This window comes from Mytilus galloprovincialis, chromosome 10, assembly GCF_965363235.1.
Source record: "Mytilus galloprovincialis chromosome 10, xbMytGall1.hap1.1, whole genome shotgun sequence".
NCBI classification, from domain to species: Eukaryota; Metazoa; Mollusca; class Bivalvia; order Mytilida; family Mytilidae; genus Mytilus; species Mytilus galloprovincialis.
In genome coordinates, this window is record NC_134847.1 from 43591265 (window position 1) to 43615650 (window position 24386).

Consider the following 24386-nt stretch of genomic DNA (forward strand, 5'->3'; position numbering starts at 1 on the left):
AACACTTTCGTGCCGCAATTTTTTATTTTTTTGGGGCGGGGAGGAGTTGTAGTAGGTTTAACTCATGTTCGTCAGTACATTAATAGTTGTCACAAAGTTGGTTTATATTTTATAATTTTTGTTTACCTCAATCAAATCTTATGAAACATGTATACACAGAGATCAAGTTTGAATTTTATTGGTGTCACTGTTAACTGTATAATTTGCCTTATATGGCCTGGTTAACTAAAGAAAAATCTACATACACTACTATATTTTTCGACTTTCATGTAGATTTTTTTTTTATCTTTTCGGAATAATGGCATGTAACCGTCTCATTAACAATTATACCACATCTTCTTTTTTAAATTAACAACAAAGATAAAAAAAAATCTATATGAAAGTCGAACAATATAGTAGTGTATGTATGACGAAAAGAGGGCTCCAGAAAGGTTCTCCTAAGATCAAATGGTAAATTTTAATAAATTTCATTAGTTAACCAGGCCATATAGGTTACATGTCATTATTCCGACAGCCCATTGGTCCGACAGTCCATTAGTCCGACAGCCCATTAGTCGGACAACCCATTAGTCCGAAAACCTATTGGTCCAACAGCACATTAGTCCAACAGCCAATTAGTCTGACAACCCATTAGTACAACAACCCAATAGTCCGACAATCCATTGTTCCGACAGCCCAATACTCCCACAATCCATAAGTCCAATATACTTATCAAGTCAAGCATAAGGGTAACAGGATAAAAAAAATGTCTGTGTGTATTATTAGATATAAAAACATGTTTTTAAAGAAATAACTCCGTATATATAACATCAGGCTTAGGTAGTTCGAATACTTTCTATATATTCAATTCGAAATCTGTATATAGAATAAAACAGAACAGAATATTTCATTTTTCCAAATTAAAGGGTCTATAAAGAGCATATAAACAACCAATGATAGTGCAAACTACTGATGATACCTCGCCCAAATATTTCGTTGTTGAGTTTTGAATTTGAAAAAGCATCACACAGTATAGCTGACTAATATAAACCCTGAAACCAATTTTCAGAAATCTTTGTATTAAATTGTAGTTCTTCAGAAAAATATGACGATTTTTTTTTAAACTTGGCTGTTATGTGAAAAGTGTTCGGTAAACAGGAAGTGGTTGAGTGATGAATCTGAAAACTTATCACACGATATAGCCGACTTCAATAAACCTTTCAGAAATCCTTGTAATGTAGTTCATGAAAAAATTCAACGAAAATATTCATGGGACGGAGGGATGAACTGGACGGTTGGAAGGACGGACAGACAGATAGAGGAAAAACAGTATACCACACTTTTTTGAAGCGGCGGTAAATGATTGGAACAACATAAAGACTTTACAACAATAATAATATGATATAATTATCTTTATAGCACCATAAGCCTCAGTCACAATCTGAGCCAAAACAAAATAGAAAAAAAAAAAACCATATTTTTCAAATAACAGTCAGTATGAAGACATGTACTACATAATTCAAAAGAACTATTTTTTAACAATACAATCGTCAGTATCCCCCATAATAGTCAAGTTTTCTTGTGTTAACATCGAGATGTGCTAGAAATGTGCTGAAAGAGTTCCTCCCTCAAATTATTATGAAGTGAGCATTCGATTGAAAAATGACACTCATCCTCAACTCTATCAGCTGTACATTACGATTTTTCAATTCTTAATGTAATGGGTGAGCACTGATTCTTAACTAACATATGCACTACCTTTCTTAAAATCTACGGAAACGTATTAGCGCCACACATTTTTAAAAATTTTTCTTCCAATGTTTGCGTTACAATGCAAACCTTTGCGAAATAATGCAAACCTTTGTTTTATCTTATTTCTTATTTAAGATTCAAAGGAAACAGTTGTTATTAATAGACGAGGCTGTATATATATATTAAAATGTATCACTATTGTAGTCATTGCAAAGTAAAATCATTGAATAATTAGATGATATATCATTGACTTCAATAATGAGCAGAATAATATAAGAAAATGTGGTATGAATGCCAATAAGAAAACTCTTTATCTAAGTCACTATTCCTAAAAGTAAACCATCATAGGCCAAAGTACGGTTTTCAACACGGAGCATTAGCTTACACTGCATGAACAACAAACTATAAAGGCCCCCCAGAAACGATATCCTTGTTACTACTAGTATATATATATATATATTACAAAGAAAATTGAGTAAATTGCAGTTATACGGAAAACCAAAACATCAACCCTGCTAATATAGCTATAACCCAATATAAATATACTACCAAAGTAAGCTCTCGTTTGTGTAAAGTAGGTTGGCAAGAAATATATATAGAATGGAGATGTTTTATTAATAAAATTAGGTTCTCTCTATTTAAATTGCTATCCAAGCATCTTAAAAATACTTCATTATATTGAAATAAAAATTCAATGACTTTCTATCAAAGAATCTTGATCATATTCTGAGATTCCAAAAAAAAATGTTTCCTTATTAAAAATTCATTTTAAAGCAGAAAGATAAATTTGTCCATTTGACTTGGAGTTTCACAATTGTATGACATTATTTTGGATCTTTCAATTTAAATATAAGTGAATATCGATAGGGGATTAATAAAGGAATCAAAAGAGTCAAAAAATATAGAGATCAATGTGCTTGATTTCGAGATATTAGCCATTGAAATTTTGGCTGGAAAATATTCTCTTGACTTTTCATAGCTATTTCATTGACAAGTTTACATTCTCAAAACTATCAAAGAATAATTTGAATTTTATAAGACTTTTACAGATTGCTTAATATCATTATACATGTAAAAGATTTATAAAAAGATAAATGGGGGTCAATGCCATTTTTTTTTTTGGTATTCAAATGAATAAAACCTGAGGTTTCCGAAAATCTGACAAAAAATCAAAAACCCTGACAAGCGAACTGCAATATACCTTTACAAACCTCTGAAGCTAAACCCAAGTTATAGATAATCGATCTTGTATATATAAAATTTTTGAAAAAAAAAATGATTCTATTTATAATCAGGCTCTCCGACCAAACATAATCTTTTCAAGAATCTACATGTATATCTTTAAAAAATAAACCTACCACCCCCCCCCCCCCCCCCCCCCCCCACTTTTCTAACCTTCCAACCATAATATTACATTACATATTACATTTGTTGAACCTTATGAAATAAACAGAATAGACTGTAAGTGAAGCAAAGCAGTCATATTCCAATTTGAAAATAAACACCCTCTATTTATGTATTTTTTTACATAAGTTTCTATTTATGCAATTTCAGAGTGAATGTTGCTATGGATTATATGTGTTTCCGTGGTAACAATTGAAGTCAACAACACTTGACGATTGTAATTTAAAGTTTGCATTAGCTTTTATGTATTTTTCTTATCGGTTATGAAAAATTCAGGACATTTAAGCTCTTAAACTGCAATATTCTGCAAAAGAAAACTCCGTTTCCAAGGAAAAAATCGGTTGCTATGGTGATAAAACTAAAAAAAATCCCACACATTTTTCTATTAAATTTGGTAAAGTAGTATCCAAACTTCATAACTACAGTGCTAACTATTCTGTACACATTTGCACTTTTCTGAAAAACACCAGAGAAAATGTGGTAATTCAGCAAAAATCCCATTTTCAGTTCTATCAATGTTACATATGAAAATTAATGAAAAATGCACGATTTGATTCATAATCAGGCTCTGAATTGTGGTGATTTAGCTGATTTTTGAAAGATTTTACCATGCTTAACAACCAAAAAATTGTGTGTCCGTTACCATGGCAACCACTCATATTTTCCCACTCAAAATTATTTTTTGAGCATTTTTCATTTATTGCTTCTACTGGACCAATTATAGAAAAAATCTGAAACCTTCATGTATCGCACACTGCCTGGTTCTAACAAAGAGCTGTACTTAATACTTTTAAAATAATTAAAACTTTTATAACTTAGTTCGTTAAAAAATAACTCGAAATGTCAACTGACCCACCCCATTCACCTTTCCAGGTAAAATAGTCGTAGTCAAAATAATTATCTTCTACATCATAGACATCTACAACATAAAAGATTAATTTTTCATACATATAAATCGTCGGTGACGATGGTAATGTCAGTAATCGTCTAAACTCGACCATTTGTATATCTGATATCAGATTATGGCTAAACAACAAGACACTAAAGACACTAAATCAAATGGTAACAATATTTTATTGGCACTGGCTACGGTTACTGATGGAAATGTAACAATAATAAAAATGGTATTGTTACATTGGAGTAGCAACTACCTGCATGACCATATAGGAAAATAGGTATTTAGTCGGATCTTAACACGTACTTGTGATTTGGTTAAACCGGTTTTGTTCAAAATATACGAAGAAATGTCGAAATGTTCAGGACTTTATTAAATCCGTATTTCGGTAGGATGGTGCAAGCATACGATTTTTATTGCGTCTTACACTTTGAGAAGCGAATAATCTTCAACTACTTTATTCAAATATTGTGTAAAAACGTTAATTTTGAGCTATGAAAGTCAAGTGGCTCGAGTATTTTTCTGAGGAAGTTTTAAAAAATTGCAAAGAAATATTTTTACATTGGGTTAGCTTTCATTAGTCTTAACTATCTATAGATTAACAACTTTTGGTTATATCAAGGAGGTTATATTAGAAGGAGAGTGAACACTCTGCTTGATACAAAATTAGCATCCCCAGGATAGCAGTTCCATCAGAGAAAAATGATAAAAATATAAAGAAACCGACATGTTTATCACCCACTTAACATGTCCCTCTGATGTACCGGGCTGTTACCGCGAGTAGTTCGGGCTATTAGATAAATTGCATATGTCACGTGATTGTTATCAGTGACTGGGTCATTAAAGTTCAGGTGTATTTTTAGTTACAGTGCAGTGCATAGGTGTTTTGATTTGGAAAATGATTTGACGTGCAATTTCAAAATCAACCGTCTGTCTACGGTGAAAAAAGATAAAGAAATGACAAAGTTATGAGGGTTTAAAGGAAAGTTAGTGAGCGATTTTTATTCAACACTACATTGCTTTAAACAAAGATTTTCGCTTCACCTGTCAATTCCTGCTTATGAGAATTGGCAGGTAATAATCATAGAAAATATACGAATATGCAAAGTACTTTAGTTACGGTGACCGGTAACGACCGGAAGGAATATTTGCAATTGAAACATAGAGAAATTTATCGGGAACATCGTAAAAGTGACTTTCTGTTATGACTGTTGATATTAACATTGACAGCAATGAGACGGATATTCGTTTTATTTCTATTGGTAATAAGTTTACTTTTAACATAAAATTTTTAATTTTTAATTACTTAATAAAAAATATCACAAAAAATCACAAAAAATCTGATTAACATTTCAATAATTGTATATCCGGTCAGTTTATGACACCTCGGGTGTTTCCGTTCTTACTCGGGTATGTTATTAGGACAAAATCTCCCTCTGTGACAGAGTCGATCTCAACTAATTAACACCCACTTACAGAAAAGTCGGTAACATTTTATGTGTAATTATCGTCTTTCGTCCTCTCTCCTTCTAATATAACCTCCTTGGTTATATTTATAATTTAGAATCATCATTGAAGGTGGGGGACGATTTCGCAGATAATTAATTATATTGATGTGCCATTTGTATGCAAGAGTGACATTTCGTTGTATTATGTGCCAATTCGAAAAAGTTATGCGAGTATTCTCTCCCCTTAACAGGTTCATTATTTTATAATTAAGTTTAGGTTTCTGATATTATTTTGAATAATTACAAAATGTATCAATTCAATATATTTCAGTTTTTGTTATTGATGTACGAATATAATTTCATAAATTTGAAACGTTTAAAATGATTACATACCAATATAAAGAACCGTTCATCATTTTTGAAAAAGACTATGAACGAAAATCTTATTGTTTATCTTCCCTTGGTGACAGATTGATTGGGAAATGAACCAGCGTAATATAATGGTAATCACAGAGAGGGACCAGCAAGCAATTTTTAATTGTAACTTATTCAACGTTAAAACAATTTTCCACTATAAACGAATGTTACTTTATACAAATATAAGGACTTTGTTAGCTAAATCTACAAATTTTATTAGATATTATGATTTTTTATTGCAATAGACTAATATGCTAATTGGAGACTAAATGCCCAGCCGGAATGCAAAGTTGGGTATGAGACCGATAAATTACGAATGTAACAATCATTATTGAGGCTACGGTTACATTGCGTTATTGTTACATGAAAAACAGCAATGTACGCTAGATTTATTCAACTTAAATCTTCTATAGTTTTGCTTAATTCTTTCATATGTACTAAATCATACTTGTAATAATGATAAATAATAAATATTATAATTCAACAAATGGTGTTTTCGGTCCTAGCATGAGGACACTTGGTCTGTGACAATTGAAACTTTAATTTTATATCACGAATGTAATTTAAATCTCGCATGGATATTATGACCCATTGATATTAGTATATAGGTGAAAAAAAAACTTACCTTTGATTTGGGCGAGCTCCATCTGATTTTGAAACGAAATTACGTCCTCCATGGATACATGTATGCAGAAGTTCACAGTTGGCAAACTTTGCTATTGATGTATCATTTTTTTTAGAACTGCGTTTGTTTAGGTGTATGAAATTTGTGTCTTGATATTGTTTCAGTTTCGTTTCAAACTCATCCCAAGTTGTAAAATTTTCACCCAAAACAAAATTGGTAATAGGAATCTCTTCATATAAAAAAGAAGATGTGGTATGATTGCCAATGAGACAACTGTCCACAACAGACCAAATGACACAGACATTAACAATTATAGGTCACCGCACGGCCTTCAACAATGAGCAAAGCCCATACCTCATAGTCAGCTATAAAAGGCCTTGATATGACAATGTAAATTAATTCAAACGAGAAAACTAACCGCCTTAATTGTATAAAATAATGTAAAAAAAAATATGTAACACATAAACAAACGACAACCACTGAATTACAGGCTCCTGACTTGGGACAGGCACATACATAAATAATGTGGCGGGGTTAAACATGTTAGCGGGATCCCAACCCTCCCCTAACCTGGGACAGCGGAATAATAGTACAACATAAAAACTAAAAAAAAAACAGTTGAAAAAGGCTTAAGTCGTTAGATGGACAAAAATACAAGTGGACGTGGCCGGGTACTTGTACATCTCGACAACAAAAAGACAATAGGAACAGATCTGAGAGTACTCGCATATATTTACAGCTAGTTCAAAGCCACTAACAACATAAAATATACCAGGCATCTAAGACTAAATTATCCATTCGTACATATCTCATCCATTGTTCAAAGTATAATGCCATTAATAAGAGTAGATGTGCAGTTAGATACTTAAACACTATTCTCATCCCGAGTTCTCAACAAGAAACTATTGAACTATATTTCCGCCTTTAGCACTACTAAACTGAAGTAGTGTCTTTAAGAACATCAAACACCATTAATACGCAAAAAACTATTTAAAACACCATTTGTTGAATAATAATATTTATCATTTATCATTATTACAAGTATTATTTAGTAGATATGAAAGAATTAAGCAAAACTATAGATTTAAGTTTATTAAATCTAGCCTACATTGCTGTTTTTCATGTAACAATAATGCAATGTAACCGTAGCCTCAATAATTATTATTACATTCGTAATTAATCGGTTCCTTACCCAACTTTGTATTCCGGCAATTTAGTCTCCAATGTAACAATACATTTTTTACTATTGTTACATTTGCATGTACCGTAGGTAGCACGGTAGTATTTGCTGGCCCATAAGGGATAATGTTAGTCTTTTTAGAATTTTCACTACTTTCTACCACTGCCAAAAATTCTACATTCACACTTCACAGTTATCTGAAGTACTTTCATTTTACTATTCAGAAATGACTCTTTGAATGTGTCACCATGGTCACGTATCATGAACGTTTACTTTTTTTGCTATTTTTAAAAACATAAGGCCACTTTTATCCTGCAGTGAATACACAATTTTTTAAAATTCTCAAAACTTCATTTTCATCTGTTTGTAAAATTATTTCATATTTTTCTACACCTGATTCATCCCTCAGTTTGGGGAAGTGTGTTCAGTTGATACTGTATTTTTTGTCCAATCACACTGTTCAAATACATTGACTTAGGTAGGGTACACAAAAGAGCAACCTAAATTCTGGAATGCAAATACTACCGTGCCACCCGTAGCCAGTGCCTATATTATTTACAACTATACACAAATGGACAAAGGAAGATAACTTTAATTCAAATGTAGTCTTATTTTTTATTTTATGTTCACATTGCAAAAATGATTCGAAATGAGAGCAAGCTTAACTGTATGTTTTAGAGAATATGCTATATATATACACATATTTAAATTAAAGGGAATGTGGATTTAATTTAAATTCATCCGGTTTTTTTTGTATCGAAAGATATTATATACTAGAACACACCCGTATATCGCGGGTCCGTGACTGAATTAAAGTATATAACTATGCGCAAGCCTTATTTTAGTATTAGTATTGCCATCTGATAAAGTCATGCTGATTATAAGATACACAGTTTTCTCTGCTTTCAAATCTTTCTGTTTGAACCCGTCGAAGTGGAACTTATCAATTATTGATACAAAAGGTCCTGGAATGGAGTATTTTTTAATCAACAGCATTGTCCTATGTATAATACTAAAATTACGAGGTCCAATTTGTCAGCCGTCATCACGTAAAAACGACGAATCACAGAATTCAACTTTATATATAACTAATATAGTACAAAGGTGTAGATTAAAAATCACACCACTCCAGGCCCTTTTGTTTTCCACGTAATGTAATATTGCCAATAATTAAGAAGTTCCGGGTCGAGTCCGCTACCGATACCAATAGTATATTCACCTGTTACCTATTACCTTATCTGTACGTTCCGCATCTGACAGGCGCACCACCAAACGTTGTATTCAGGATTAGTATGCTATATACACGGGTCATAACCACAGGGTTGACACTACTAAATTGTCAAATTGTTACCTATTGTAGTATTTTGATCGGTAAGACTTTATAAGATAACAATACGAATACTAAAAATCTGGACTAAAAATAAGGCGTATAGGTACAGTTTTCAATTTGTTAGTGGGCATGTTCGCTTTAGAGGCGTTCATGAGTATTCTAGACGACTTTCGTCAGTCTTTTTCTTCTGAATTGATGTTTTTCTACACCCGCTATGTCCAACTCACCAGTAATTTTACTTCCTCCAGATAAAAAAATTTAAAGTTATCAGGGGGGCAGTTTTTAAAAAGAACGTTTTTTCGGTGGCCCCGGGTAGTTTTTACTTTTGACGAAGAAGGTGATAATCCAGATCAGGACTCTTAGAATGTTTTCGACCATCTGTTCCTGTATCTCACCATCTTATGTAATTGGTCGTTCTTCCACCAATTCCAGTCAGGATCCTAGAGATTCGGTGTACACCATTATGAGAGACGTCAGTAAGGCCACCATTTTAGTCTCCTCTAAAACCAGAAGACCAAAGAGACTTACCTCTACAACTCTACTTTCGCGGCTTCTTGTGGTCTGTATAGACAACGCTAAGTCACATACTAGTTTTCCACAATTCAACCATTTGACGACTTCTACTCAGATCATCAATGATTAGAGTGTGGCTATGGGTCCCAATTTTCAAAAATGAGTGATATTTTTTTCTAACCTCATTTACTGTTTGACTGTCCCACTGGCAGCTTTTTTCCTTTATTTTTTTACTGAGCCTTTGGGCATTTCCGTTCTAAAGATAATGATATCTTTGATTCTTCTTTGGATAGGATAAACTGAATCCTAAATGTGACAAGGCTTTATGATCTTCGTTTGGTTCGAAACTTGCCGATGGGCTACGTCTCTTTCAGTCTGCTAGTATTTGGTCCAATACAGATTATCTTCTCTGGAATGTCTCTCATGAATTAGGCAATTCTGAAACCTTTTCAACTGTATATAGCATCAATATACTAGAAATTGAGGAAGTTTTTCTCGCACTGTCTTATTTTCAGTCCCAACTGCAGAACAAATTGTGGTTGTGGTATCGAACAACATCAAATAGGTGGACTATTTGAGAAACTATGGAGGTACTCATTGTTACGAACTGTTCCTTTTAGCCAGTCAAAATCTTCTTTTTAGCAATCGACTTCATCTACAGATTGTAATTCGTCATGTCCTAGCTGACACTTACTTATTTTCGATTTATGCATTGACTGTCCCTCTGGTATCTTTCGTCCCTCTTTTACCCCAATTATCACAGAGTGGGAACTTCCAATCAGTATTTTAGACTATAACACCGCAGCGGGGGGCTCTTTATGTAGACTAGGCTTGTTTACAACATGCCCCAATAATTAAAGTTCAAGTGTTTATGTCTGCTGTACCATGTCCGATAGCCTACGCAGTAGACTGCATGAGTGTTCATTGGGATGCAATGTTTGTTCACGCCTTCTTTTCGTTCAGATTTCTATCAGAAGTTCTTTAAAAGATCTCAGCAGATCATGGGTTGATCATTATTAATGATCAAGCTTAGCCTAAACAAGCCTGGTTTTATGATCATCTTCGTCTGTATTGTGCTGGTCCACTGGTTCTACCAGTACGACACAACCTTCTGTCCTAGTTTAAGGGCAATATTCTTCATCCCAATCCAGTGAAGGTACCTCTGTACGCTTGGCCTCTCTCAGGGATAGCTTCAAGGAGAGAGGTTTTTCTGAATGCAAAGCCAGATATGTCCCCGAGCAGTTAGAGATTCCACTCACATCGTCTCTGATGCAAAGTTGCAATCTTCAGTAGTCGGTGTAGCTAGAAGGACCTTGGTCCTTTCCAAATTTCCGCGCAGCAACTAGCAAAATTTCTGATCCACCTTTTTGAAGAGAAAGATTTATCTCCTACAATTAAAGGCTATATATCAGTTATTTGTAGGACGATTTTACTGGTAATAATAAATTTATATTTCTTTTAGTTATGAACACCCTAGACAAAGAGTTTTAATCCCGTCCTTGAATTTAAGTAAAGTTTGTCAGTTTTAAAAACCACCCTTTTCACCCTGCTGAAAAGATTGAAATCATCGTATACGTGTTGTTTTCTTGGCTTCTGGTAGAAGGAGGTAAAATTCATGCATTTTCCACTGCTGATTACAACTGCCTTCGTTTTTATAGAGATAAGTCATCTGTCAATCTCATAATGGATCCATATTTTTAAACCAAATATAAAATTCCAGTCAGAGATTCAGAACCAATAGTAATTCCAGCCCTTCTTGATGATTCAAGCTCTAAATTACTCTGTATTAATCGGAGTCTTACTTTTATATATTTTCAGTGAACACTTCCTCTAATTTCAGGTTATTTATTCCTGTTAATAAAGGAAAACAAGATTTGTATGCTAAAACTATTTCAACTTGGATCTGTAAAACTATTCAATTAACGTACAACTCTTCTAAAGAAGAACTTTATAGTATGCTCGTTAAGGCCCATGATGTTGGAGCTATTTCTTTCACATGGGTCCTTTTTAATTACGCTTTGTTTGAGGAAGTTTTATCTGCAGATTTCTGAAAATTCTTTCATTTTCTCTACCTGCAATCTTTATCTTCTCAGGCCCACAGTTTGTATTTCTTATGACCTTTAGATTCCGCACAAGGAGGTGTTTTTCTCCTCATCTTCTTATTAAGGGGATTCAGCTTTTTGTTAAATTCTGTATTCATAAATAAAATGTCCCTTTCAACCTCCCCTTTTCTTCAGATTACTTTCCTGCGCTCCTTTTACTTAAGAAATTAAAAGGATGATATAAAGACATTGTTATATGGGCACAAGTCATCACTTATCAAAAAAATCAAAAGTATGTAAACAGTTAATTTATAATTTATAATAATGACCATATATAAAGGCAACAGTAGTATACCGTTGTTCGAAATTCATAAATCGATGAAGAAAAAAACACAAATCCGTGTTACAAACTAAAACTTAGGCAAACGCATTAAATACAAAAGGAGAACTACGACACAACAGAAGCACAACATTAAAATGTAACACACACATAAACGAACTATAATATAAATAAAGCCAACAGTAAGTAGTATACCGCGGTTCAAAATTCATAAATCCATGGACAAAAAACAAAATCGGGGTAACAAACTAAAACTGAGGAAATGGCCATTTGCGCCAGACGCTCATACGGAAATCATGTTGTCAAGCAAGCAATTCAGAAAAAAATATAATTTTCTTTTTTAATAATTTGGACGAATTAAAGAATTTTCCTAAAAAAAAGTATATGTACATGTACATTAGTTGAAGAATTAAAAGTAGCTATTTAGTTATAAAAAACATATACCATTTTTTTATAGGTTGAAGTTTCAAATGACTTTAGGTCTCTAGTCGTTGTTTCGTAATAAGTCGCTAAAATAAGATTTCCGGTAAGTGAAATATCCAAACTCTTTGTCAAATCTTCGAGTACATATTGATACAATGTTGTCTCCTGAATAGCCATTATGAAAAACTATATTTTTTTTCATAATTGAATCTTGCATTATTAGTAGTTGGATTGCTAAATTGCCTTCTCTCAAGTGTAATCACATGTTTGCTCACCTCAATGGTGAAATATAGTAATATTTCAAATTTAGTATTTTACAACTTATTCCCGATAACAAACTTTAAACAGACTGTCCTTCTGTCTATCAGTCATGCATCCTTCCGTCTGGTCTTGTTAGCACTCTTACATGTACAAGTTTTGCCAGACTGCGATTTCTATTAATCTTTTATCATAGATTTTTATAATCTATGTCATGGAAGAGTTCGTACATTCAATCATCTAAATTATAAAGAGTTTGCATTTCCTGTTTACAAAACTTTGAATTTTTCGAAAAGCTAAGGATTTTCTCAACTCAGGCATAGCTTACCTTAGCCGTATTTGGCACACCATTTTGGAATTTTTGATCCTCAATGCTCTTCAACTTTGTACTTGTTTGGCTTTATAAATATTTTGATATGAGCGTCACTGATGAGTCTTATGTAGACGAAATGCGCGTCTGGCGTACTAAATTATAATCCTGGTACCTTTGATAACCATTTACCCCACTGGATCGATGCCACTGCTGGTAGACGTTTCGTCCCCGATGGTATCACCAGCCCAGTAGTCAACACTTCGGTTTTGACATGAATATCAATAATGTGGTCATTTTTATAAATTTCCTGTTAACAAAACTTTGAATTTTTCGAAAAACTAAGGATTTTCTTATCCCAGGAATAGATTACCTTAGCCGTATTTGGCACAAAATTTTGGAATTTTTTATCCTCAATGCTCTTCAACTTTGTACTTGTTTAGCTTTATAAATATTTTGATATGAGCGTCACTGATGAGTCTTATGTAAACGAAACGCGCGTCTGGCGTACTAAATTATAATCCTGGTACCTTTTATAACTATTGCCCCTTTAGAAATATTAAAATTATTCGTAAGCACTATCGTGTGTACAGTTCCTGCCAGATCTTTTTAAAAAATATGTTATAGATTCATATAAGCAATGTCGGAGACAGTCAATCTTTTTTCAAATGAGTTATGTGCCTTAGAAATTTTATACCGGATTTGAAATACCTTGAGCAACACGATGGGTTCCAAATGTGGGGCAGGATCTGCTTACCCTTCCGGAACACTTGAGATCACTTCCAGTTTTTTTGTGGGGTTCGTGTTACTTAAACTTTAGTTTTCTATGTTGTGCCTTGTTGTTCTGTTATTTTAATGATTTGTCCTTTCTAGCCATGGCGTTATCAGTTTGAGTTTGACTGTCCTTTTGATATCTTTCAACCCTCTTCTATATATAAAAAAATGTGCATTGTAAATGCTAACACTATACATGTTTCGCCAGATTTTTATCAAATTAATATTAGATATTGATAACAGAAATTTCTTTGACAATATCAAAATTAAGTGCTGATCAAATATTTTACGACAATTCAAAATAGATATTAAAGAACAAAAAAAAAAACAAAAAACAACCAAATGTGCAACATTGCGGACTTTGTTCTTTTGTTTATAAATGGTTAACTTTTAAAACAATATTTTCAGATATTCTCAAAGTTAAGAAACAGACCTCAGGAAAATCGTGAAAAGCGCAGTTATGAACAAAACATGAAGAAAAGATCCAAATATGCATGAATAGCTGTGATGCATGTTGTCTAAAGAAATAAAGACAGAACTCTGTACAAAAGAAAGATAATCAGCTTGATTATTATAGCCGCACATCATGGCAACTAGACTTACTCAAGAGGAGGAAAACTATGTCAGGATGAGCTTGCTACTGACGGGAATATCTCCTCGTGCAGCACGAGCCTTGTTCGATCAGGAATTTGCTCCATCGTGCTTGAATGCCACAATAACGAAAGAGTACAATAAACTTAGAGACCTTCAGAAGAAGAGAGTTATTAACCAGTCGCAGTGGAACTTGCTGTTCCCAAGACGCCCCGGTAAGTAGCATTAACCTAGCTACGCTTACATCAGAAGGCACATGTCTACACAGTGTGAGACCATATATAAAAGATAGTTGTGTAATATTTTCTTCTCATATTTCATGATTGTATAATACTAAACCATCCACAGATGGTATTGTCTATATACTCATTTAAAGAAGACAAATCTTTCAATCAGGTTAATGTTATATCTGGAGCTGGCATGATATTAGTCGTTTGTTAATGTATGTATAATTTTCATTTTGTTACTATAGTTTTTTTGTTACCTATTTCACATCGGACTCGGACTTCTTTTAAACTGAGTTTTACGGTGCGTATTGCTGCTTGTTGGTTTTTCTACATTGGATAGAGGTATAGGTTGAGGGTTGAGATCTCACAAAATATGTTTAAACATGCTGCATTCCTTGCGCCTTTCCAAAGTCAGGAGCCTCTGGCCTTTGTTATTTTTGATTGATTTTTTTTATTTTAGTTCATAATTCATATATTTTGCGACTAGTATGGCGTCCATTATCTTTGAACTAGTACAAATTTTGTTTCGGTGGCAGCTGAAGTACGCCCCAGCGTGCGCGATTTTTATGCTGTGTAGAAGACTCATTAGTGGGCTTCGGCTGTTTCTGCTCTATCGTCGGGTTGTAGTCTCTTTGACGCATTTCCTATTTCCTTTCTCAATGTTATTTTGTTTTCAGTTTTGCAACCTAAATTATAATTTAAAAAAACTTTTTCCTTTAGGTAGCAATATACAGTTAGGAGATGGGTTGTTCATTTTGGCCACCGTGAATTGTTTAGTTCTACCACTATTCTACATGATAGTTATTGTGCAATAAAATTGATTTTTTGATTGTTTAAAAATAGTATAGCCTTTAAAGTGGGTTTATTCAAACATCGGGATTTTTTTTGCATGTTATAAGTAGATATAGAAAGATGTGGTGTGAGTGCCAATGACACAACTCTCCATCGAAATAAAAATTTATAAAAGTAAAACAGTATAGGTCAATGTTGGGCCATCAACACGCAGCATTGGCTCACACCTAACTTAAAGCTATAAAGAGCCCCAAAATTACTAGTGTAAAACCATTCAAACGGGAAAACCAACGGTTTTATCTATATAAAAAACGAGAAACGAGAAACACGTATAAATTACATAAACAAACGACAACTAATGTATATGAGATTCCTGTATCTTTTCTGTTTGAGAGCCCGTGGTTTCACATCTGTACCGCCCATAGATCCATAAATAACTGAAGTGTTTTCAAAAGATATTTGAGCCTCAAATTTTTCAATACAGTTTTATGGAAAAATGAGGTGAAATGCATACAGTTTTTATTTGATCTATAGATCGATATGTTTCAATGGTTTAAGAAAGAGTATCACTTTAATGTATTGCAAATCTACTTTGGGACTAATTTTGGGTGACATTTCCACTCCCCCAGTTTTGCAATATTTTGTATCAAATCAATGCAGATTGTTGCTATGGTTTCACCAAAAAGAGATTATTTTTCACCATTTCAACTTCTATGTAAGATGATATGACCATATATATAATCATGAACATACATAACACAAACATTTAAGCCTTATTCATTAGAAAGCAAGAACAAGAGGATGGTTAACATTATGATTGTCAATTTTAAAGATTTTTCTCTTACTGTGCATTGCTACCTTAGATTGTACCTAAATCTTCTGGGTTTAAGAGCACTATTTTTAAAAACAATTTTGTGACCTTTTTTTGAATTCTACCCTATCCACGACACTCTAATTTCCATGTTATGTATTAACTGCCCCAGTTGATTTTGTGTCACTATAGGGGCAATGCTTCGTAAAACATTGTGACGTAATTATATTGACTTTATGGCATCAAAGTTTCAAAGATAAATCACCAATGATTGATTATGTATGAACTGATGAAGTGGACCCGAGGGAGTAATTGATTGATTGTTTAAATATACATTGCAAGAAGGCAAACAAATAATGTGTTCCTATTTTTAGGGGATATTTAAGAGAAGAAAAAATATTTTTTTTGGTGCCTGTAAATAAATATTAATTTTTGTGTGTATGCCCCTGTGATAAAGGAGTCATTTTGTTTTCTTATCTTTGACTCTATCGTCACTGAAGGTATACTTTACAGTCTTAATCATCGAACACACAAAAAAGTACCCCAATACATAAAAATGTTTCCTCCATAATAGTGCAGGGGTGGATCAATGAATTTGTCAGGGAGTGGTCACCTTGGGAACTCTAATAAAAATTCAATTTTGTTTTATTATTTTCAATGTAATGAAATAGTAGGGCAAATGGTTACCTATTTCTCAAAATTGTCAAGGAAAGATTGTACTTTGGCTCTTGTCTTAGCAAAGGACTTTTTACAAGGCTTGTCATCTCGCCAAAATGTTCATTTAGTCTAGTGCAATCATGTGCCATTTCATTTAAAGGGTTTCCAAATATTAACCCAACATAGAGCACAATAAAATTGAGAATAGAAATGGGGAATATGTCAAAGAGGAAACAACGCTACCAAAGAGCAGACAACAGGCAGGGCACCTTCAACGCAGCGAAAAAATCCTGCAGCCGGAGGTTGTCCTCAGATGGCCCTTAAAAAAAATTGTGCACTAGTTCAGTTTAAATGGACGTCTCACTTTACTCCAAAACATTTTAATGAAGAAATATTAGAAAATATATAAGACTTAAAAAGGCCAGAGGCTCATGACTTGGGACAGGCGCAAAAATGCGGCGGGGTTAATATAAAAAGAAGATGTGGTATTATTGCCAATGAGACAACTCTCCACAAGAGACCAAAATGACACAGAAATTAACAACTATAGGTCACCGTACGGCCTTCAACCATGAGCAAAGCCAATACCGCATAGTCAGCTATAAAAGGCTCCGAAATGACTATGTAAAACAAATCAAACGAGAAAACTAACGGCCTCATTTATGTAGAAAAAAACGAATGAAAAACATATATGTAACACATTAACAAACGACAAGCACTAACTTAGTAAACTTACGTATACAGGCTCCTGAACATGATTCGTGAGATCTCAACATTCCTCCTATACCTCTAGCCAATGTAGAATAAAGAAGCACATGATACATGCAACAAGCGTCGTCTTTTGGAGTGGAGTACACTTCACTACTCAATGATTTTATAATCTTGCAAATATTTTATTTTAGATGTTCCTGATTCTAAAACATTTGATGTAACTCTAATGATTACGTTACTTAGAAACCTAACCAACCTGTCCTCTTCCTGTGGTGAATATGACCAGTTACCATCTGATAATGAAACTTCACCAACCTCAGATTTAGCCAGGATAAAATATTACAGAAACATCATGGCTCACCTGGATGAGGGGAAAATAGACGACTCTACATTCAATACTACATTCACAACAGCATGGGACATTATAACTAATGTAATTTCATTTTAAATGATATATTGTTTACCACATTTATTAGAAATTTAATATTGTACCCCTTTCCATCTTAAATATCATATTTGATCAGTGGAATAACAAAAGTACATGTTTACAAACCCTACAGAAGAATCGGTACAGGTTGAGTATCTTCAGCTGCTGTTAAAATACGACAGGAGGGGTCATTAATAAGCCTTTGTCCGTCAGACATCCAGAAATCGGTTTCCGTTCTCTAACTCAAGTTTGGCGTAACCCTGAAACTTATACACAATGCTTATTACTACGAAAATCAGATCTAATACGAATTTGGGTAGCTTCTTTATTACTGTTCATAAGGTATGTTTCTTTAAAGCGTTATATGCAATTGGGTGCATCGCATCATCTGTAACCCATGGACACATGACTTCTATACATTTACAAAAGATTCTGTGCATGACCAACGTATCTGTACATGCCATATACGTTTGCTATGTACTGGTTGTAAAATTTGTATTTTTTTTTACATTATATCTTTCCAGCCCCCTGAATGAAAGGTTTTTCTCGTCATTTGGCATCAATCGTCCACCGTCCTAACTTTACTTTACAGCATTTGCTTCCTCTGAAACTACTAAATTTTTATGATTTGTATTTTTTTATTGATTATCTTTTGATTGATTATTTTTATTTTTTGATTGATTGATTGACAGCTATCTACAAAAATGTAACTGACCTATTAATTATGTTTCATTTTAATAACAAATCTTTGCTAGAATAAGATCTATAAAAGTAAGACACAATTTACCTATGTTTCTATCGCATCCCTTGAAGTACTTCAAAAGAGACCTGAGATTTTTTCATTTTTTTTTAATATGATAGTTAAGATAGTCAGATTGGCTGCATCACAGCACTGATATGCTTAATTTTTTAACACATTGTATACTAATCTATGAATATAAAATATGTGTAATGTCAATATAAATGGAAGTCGGCCAAACGAATGACTTGTTATATAAGTATTATAGATGTTCAACATTTTTCTCTAAAAAGTAAAAACACAATAATAATGAACTCAGATGAAAATTCAAAACGGAAATGCAAAATCAAAAGCTCAAACACATCAAACACATCAAATGAATGATAAACAGCTGTCATATTCCTAACTTGGTTTAGGCATTTCCTGATGTAAAAAATAGTGGACTGAACCTGGTTTTATAGCTAGCTAAACCTATCAGGACAACTAATAAAACAGGAATATGATAAGTCATATTTACCTTTTTTATTTAACTGATGAAGACTGTTATTTGTACATTTCTAGGCTATCATTAGATTAGGTGAACAACCACTGAAGCAGGAGTGTGATAGTGTGATAAGTCATATAAACCTTTGTTATTAAACTAATGAAGGCTGTTCTCTGTTAATTTCTCGGCAATCAGCAGAATAGATGACAACCAATGAAACAGGAGTGTGATAAGTCAAATTCACCTTTGTTATTTAACTCATGAAGACTGTACTATATACATTTCTATGCTATTAGTAGAATAGGTGGACAACCAATGAAGCAGGAGTGTGATAAGTCATATTAATTATTGTTATTTGTACATTTCTAGGCTATCAGTAGATAAGTTGGACATTCAAGGAAGCAGGAGTGTGATAAGTCATATTTTCCTTGGTTATTTTACATTTCTAGGCTATTAGTAGATTAGGTGGACAACCAATGAAGCAGGAGTGTGATAAATATATTGTCTTTAAGTTTCATCCCTCTCTTTCCAAAACGAAATTGAAAATGTTCTTCATTCATCAACCTACTATGAAGAAATGTGTCAAACTTTCTGTTCAGCAGACCCTGGAATCTCAACCATCTCAAATTGTCCTTTCTGTAATGAATAAAACCCCATAAATGAGAAATGTAAAATCGAAAGTTTATAAAATTCGATAGCTCATGTTAAGTTTCTTGCATAAAGGTGAAAATGTTTTTGATTTATGTCTGAAAACTGGAAAATCCCCCTTTTTGTAATAATAAAACCCAAATCCTAATGCAACAACGTTTGTAACGTTCATTTTGATTGGATAACGTCACTTATTTACAAGGCATCAATTGACAACTGATGCTATCGGACGAAAGCGCAAGCGCAGACGGCATATGACAGATTCTAAATACATGTGTTAACGTTGTTTTCTGTAAGTTTCATTCGAATAGAGATAACAATATTGTATTTTAAGCTCCGACGGCATCAATAGGAGATTTGATGGTCGCAAAATACCCGTTAACTGTCTCCGCTAACGCGTCGCCAGTAAAATTAATTTGCGACCATCAAATCCCCAATTGATGCCGTCGGAGCTTAAAATACAATACAGTTATCTCCTAAATAGTAAGTTATGCTATTAGTTGATTAGGTGGGCAACCAATGCAGCAGGAATTGTGATAAGTCAAATTCACATTTTTTAACTACTGAAGCAGGAGTGTGATAAGTCAAATTCACCTTTTTTAACCACTGAAGCAGGAGTGTTATAAGTCAAATTCACCTTTTTTAACCACTGAAGCAGGAGTGTGATAAGTCAAATTCACCTTTTTTAACCACTGAAGCAGGAGTGTGATAAGTCAAATTCACCTTTTTTAACCACTGAAGCAGGAGTGTGATAAGTCAAATTCACCTTTTTAACCACTGAAGCAGGAGTGTGATAAGTCAAATTCACCTTTTTTAACCACTGAAGCAGGAGTGTGATAAGTCAAATTTACCTTTTTTAACCACTGAAGCAGGAGTGTGATAAGTCAAATTCACCTTTTTTAACCACTGAAGCAGGAGTGTGATAAGTCAAATTCACCTTTTTTAACCACTGAAGCAGGAGTGTGATAAGTCAAATTCACCTTTTTTAACCACTGAAGCAGGAGTGTGATAAGTCATATTTATCTCTGTTAGTTGTACATTGTTGTTGGCTATCAGTAGATTAGGTGGACAACCAATGAAGGAAGCAAGAGTGTGATAAGTCAAATTAAACCTTTGTTATTTGTACATTTCTATGCCATTACAAGATGGGGTGGACAACCAATGAAACAGGAATGTTATAAGTCAAATTCACGTTTATATTTTTTAACTAATGCAGACTGTTCTCTGTTCATTTCTAGGCTATTATTTGGATGGAGAGTTGTCTCATTGACACTCATATCACATCTTCCTATATCTATCAGCAGATCAGGTGGACAACCAATGAAGCAGGCGTGTGATTAGTCATATTAAAATTTGTTATATAGCTGATGAAGACTGTTCTCTATACATTTCTAGGCTATCAGTATGTTAGCTGAACAATCAACGAAGCAGTAGTGTGATAAGTCATATGTACCTTTGTTGTTTAACTGATGAAGACTGAACATTTTCAGACTATCGTTTTTTTTCCTCGAGACTAAATGATGTAACTTAACTATACTAACCTTTATTATTCTTTTACTGATGAAGAATGATCTTTATTCATTTCTAGGCTATCGGCAGATTAGGTGGACAAACAATGAAGGACGAGTGTTATAACTTGAAGGTGAAGATACTGGACCAGACTAATCAGGAAATAATGATGGATATTAAACGGTCAAAAGATGAAATGACGGAACTGAAAAAGTCAGTGAAGAGCTTGAATAATTCAATGAAGAGCTTGAAGATAACAAAAAAAGCTATGAAAGATGAAGTGAAAAGGTTGAAAACATCCAATGAAGTATTGACAGTAGAAGTTAAAAGGTTGAAGAAAGCCAATACAGATACAGTTCCGTGGAATATTAGAGGTAAATATTTGGCAGTCAACAATTGTTATATTTAAGGAGGAGGTTCAATTTTGGTTAAATTGGCCCTAAAATCAAATATGCAATGTATTTAAACATTCATTTTTATACGACCTCAAAAAAATTTTTGTGTCGTATATTGGTATGATGTTGTCGTCTGCGTTGTCTGGGTCGTCGTCGTCCGAAGACGCATTTAGTTTCCGGACAATTACTTTAGTTTTAGTGAATGGATCTCTATCAATTTCAAAAACAAGGTTCAATACCACTAAGGGAAGGTTGGGATGATTTTGGGAGTTGTGGTCCAAATAGTTTTGGAATTAGGGGCCAAAAAAGGGTCCAAATAAGCATTTTTCTTGGTTTTCGCACATTAACTTTATTATGAGTAAATAGAAATCTTTGACATTTAAACACAAGGTTACTAACCACAAAAGAAAGGTTGGGACTGATTTTTAGTGTTTTGGTCCAAATAGGTTAGGAATTAAGGACCAAAAGGGGCAAAAATTAAACTTTGTTTGATTTCATCAAAAATTGAACTATTGGGGTTCCTTGATATGCCGAATCTAACCGTGTATTTAAAATCTTGATATTCGGTCCCGTTTTCAAATTGGTCTACAGTAAGGTCAAAAGGGTCCAAAATTAAATTAAGTTTGATTTTAACAAAAATTTAATTCTTCTGCTGAATCTTAACATGTACTTAGATTTTTGATTATGAAGGCAGTTTTCAAGTTAGTCCAAATCGAGGTTAAAAATTAAACTTTGAATATATGAGGTTCTTTGATATGCTGAATCCAGTTATCAGGGCCCAGTTATCAAATAGTTCAGCATTTAGGACTAAAGGGTTCAAAATTGAACTTTATTAGATTTCTTTAAAAATGGAATTCTTGGGGTTCTTTGATATGCTGAATCTTCCATGTATTTTGATTTTGGATATTGGACCATAATAGGTAAATGTCCAATTTAAAAGTTTTTAAGTTCTTAGACCACAATCATTCTGTGTCAGAAACCTATGTTGTGTCAACTATTTAATCACAATCCAAATTCAGAGCTGTATCACGCTTGAATATTGTGTCCATACTTGCCCCAACTGTTCATGGTTCAACTTCTGTGGTCGTATAAAGCTGCGCCCTGCGAAGCACCTGGTTTTATATAAATAAGGCCACTAGTTTTAATTGTTTTACATTGTCATTTCGGGGCCTTTTAAAGCTGACTATGCGGTATGGGTTTTGCTCATTATTGAAGGCCGTAAGGTGACCTTTAATTGTTAATTGCTGTGTCATGTTGGTCTCTTTTGGAGAGTTGTCTCATTGGCAATCATACCACATCTTCTTTTTTTGTGTAGATCTGATATTTTAGGTATCACCAGCCCAGTAGTCAACACTTCGGTGTCGACATGAATATCAATAATGTGGTCATTTTTACAAATTTCCTGTTTACAAAGCTTTGAATTTTTCGAAAAATTAAGGATTTTCTTATCTCAGGTATAGATTAGTACCTTAGCAGTATTTGGCACAACATTTTAGAATTTTGGATCCTCAATGCTCTTTAACTTTTTACTTGTTTGGCTTAATAAATATTTTGATATGAGCGTCACTGATGAGTATTAGTCTTGTGTAGACGAAACGCGCGTCTTTCGTACTAAATTATAATCCTGGTACCTTTGATAACTATTAACTATGTATATGTTAATAATAATAATGATATAAAGATATTTTCAAATAGGGCCTTGGAGTATGAGTACAAAAAACGGACTCGAAAGTTTTATGACTTTTAGTATATATGTTTAAAATGATATTGCAAGTTGATTCTCAATGTCTGTTTTGCAGTTAAAATTAGTTACATCTTTTTGGGGAAGAGAGGGAAGATACCAATAGGAAGTCATAAGTCCAATAATACAGGCCGACAACATTAAAATACATCCTTTTTTGTGCACGGATTTATTTAAAATTGATTTTCCTGACCTCTTCTCCTCTGTATTTTTTAAGTTATGGTATATTAATTCTTGAGATAACGTCTCTTATGTGTGCCACGTCATTCTCTCAATTTTAAGACGGTGTGTGTACTAACATTTTGGTAAGACACATGCCACCTATTCTTGGCCTTCATTTCTATCCATATTAACATTTCCACTTCCAAACATTGTATAAGGAGCTGGATCTATGTACCATTCTTTATACATCAGACATAACTGGTTACTGGAAATTAGGATACACCAAACCCGGTACTTCATATTTGAGAAACAGGCAATATATGCCCTCAATATTAGAATTAATTTATACTTAAATTAAAAAAGCGGGAGGTTTGGCATGCCACAAGACCAGGTTCAACCCACCATTTTTTCCTAACATGTCCTGTACCAAGTCAGAAAAATGGCCTTTGCTATATTATAGTTCGTTTCTGTGTTTGTTACATTTTAATGTTGAGTGTCTGTTGTGTCGTAGTTTTCCTCTCATATTTGATGCGTTTCCCTCAGTTTTAGTTTGTAACCCGGATTTGTTTTTTCTTTCAATTGATTTATGACTTTCGAATAGCGGTATACTACTGTTGCCTTTATTTATTAGTAATATTCAAAATTATCAGTCAATATGTGTTCTACAAGGACCACCACTCCTTCACCTTTCATCTGTTACCTTAATTACTACAATGTATTCCTTTAAATTTTATATTAACACCTATGCGTAGGAACTATTTTGTTTTAATTAATTACTACTTTCCAGCATGTTCTTTTTAGA

General features: G+C 33.5%; 1 protein-coding gene across 1 annotated transcript in view; it reads left to right on the forward strand.

The window, feature by feature from the left end:
• LOC143047611 (uncharacterized) overlaps window positions 1-24386 on the forward strand; it is a 34792-nt gene that overhangs the window by 1408 nt on the left and 8998 nt on the right. Inside the window, exons 2-4 of the mRNA XM_076220751.1 lie at window positions 14099-14496; window positions 17671-17912; window positions 21366-21660. Coding sequence (XP_076076866.1) covers window positions 14277-14496; window positions 17671-17912; window positions 21366-21660 — 757 coding nt within the window. The 5' untranslated portion in view covers window positions 14099-14276. The remainder of the gene's footprint in view (window positions 1-14098; window positions 14497-17670; window positions 17913-21365; window positions 21661-24386) is intronic.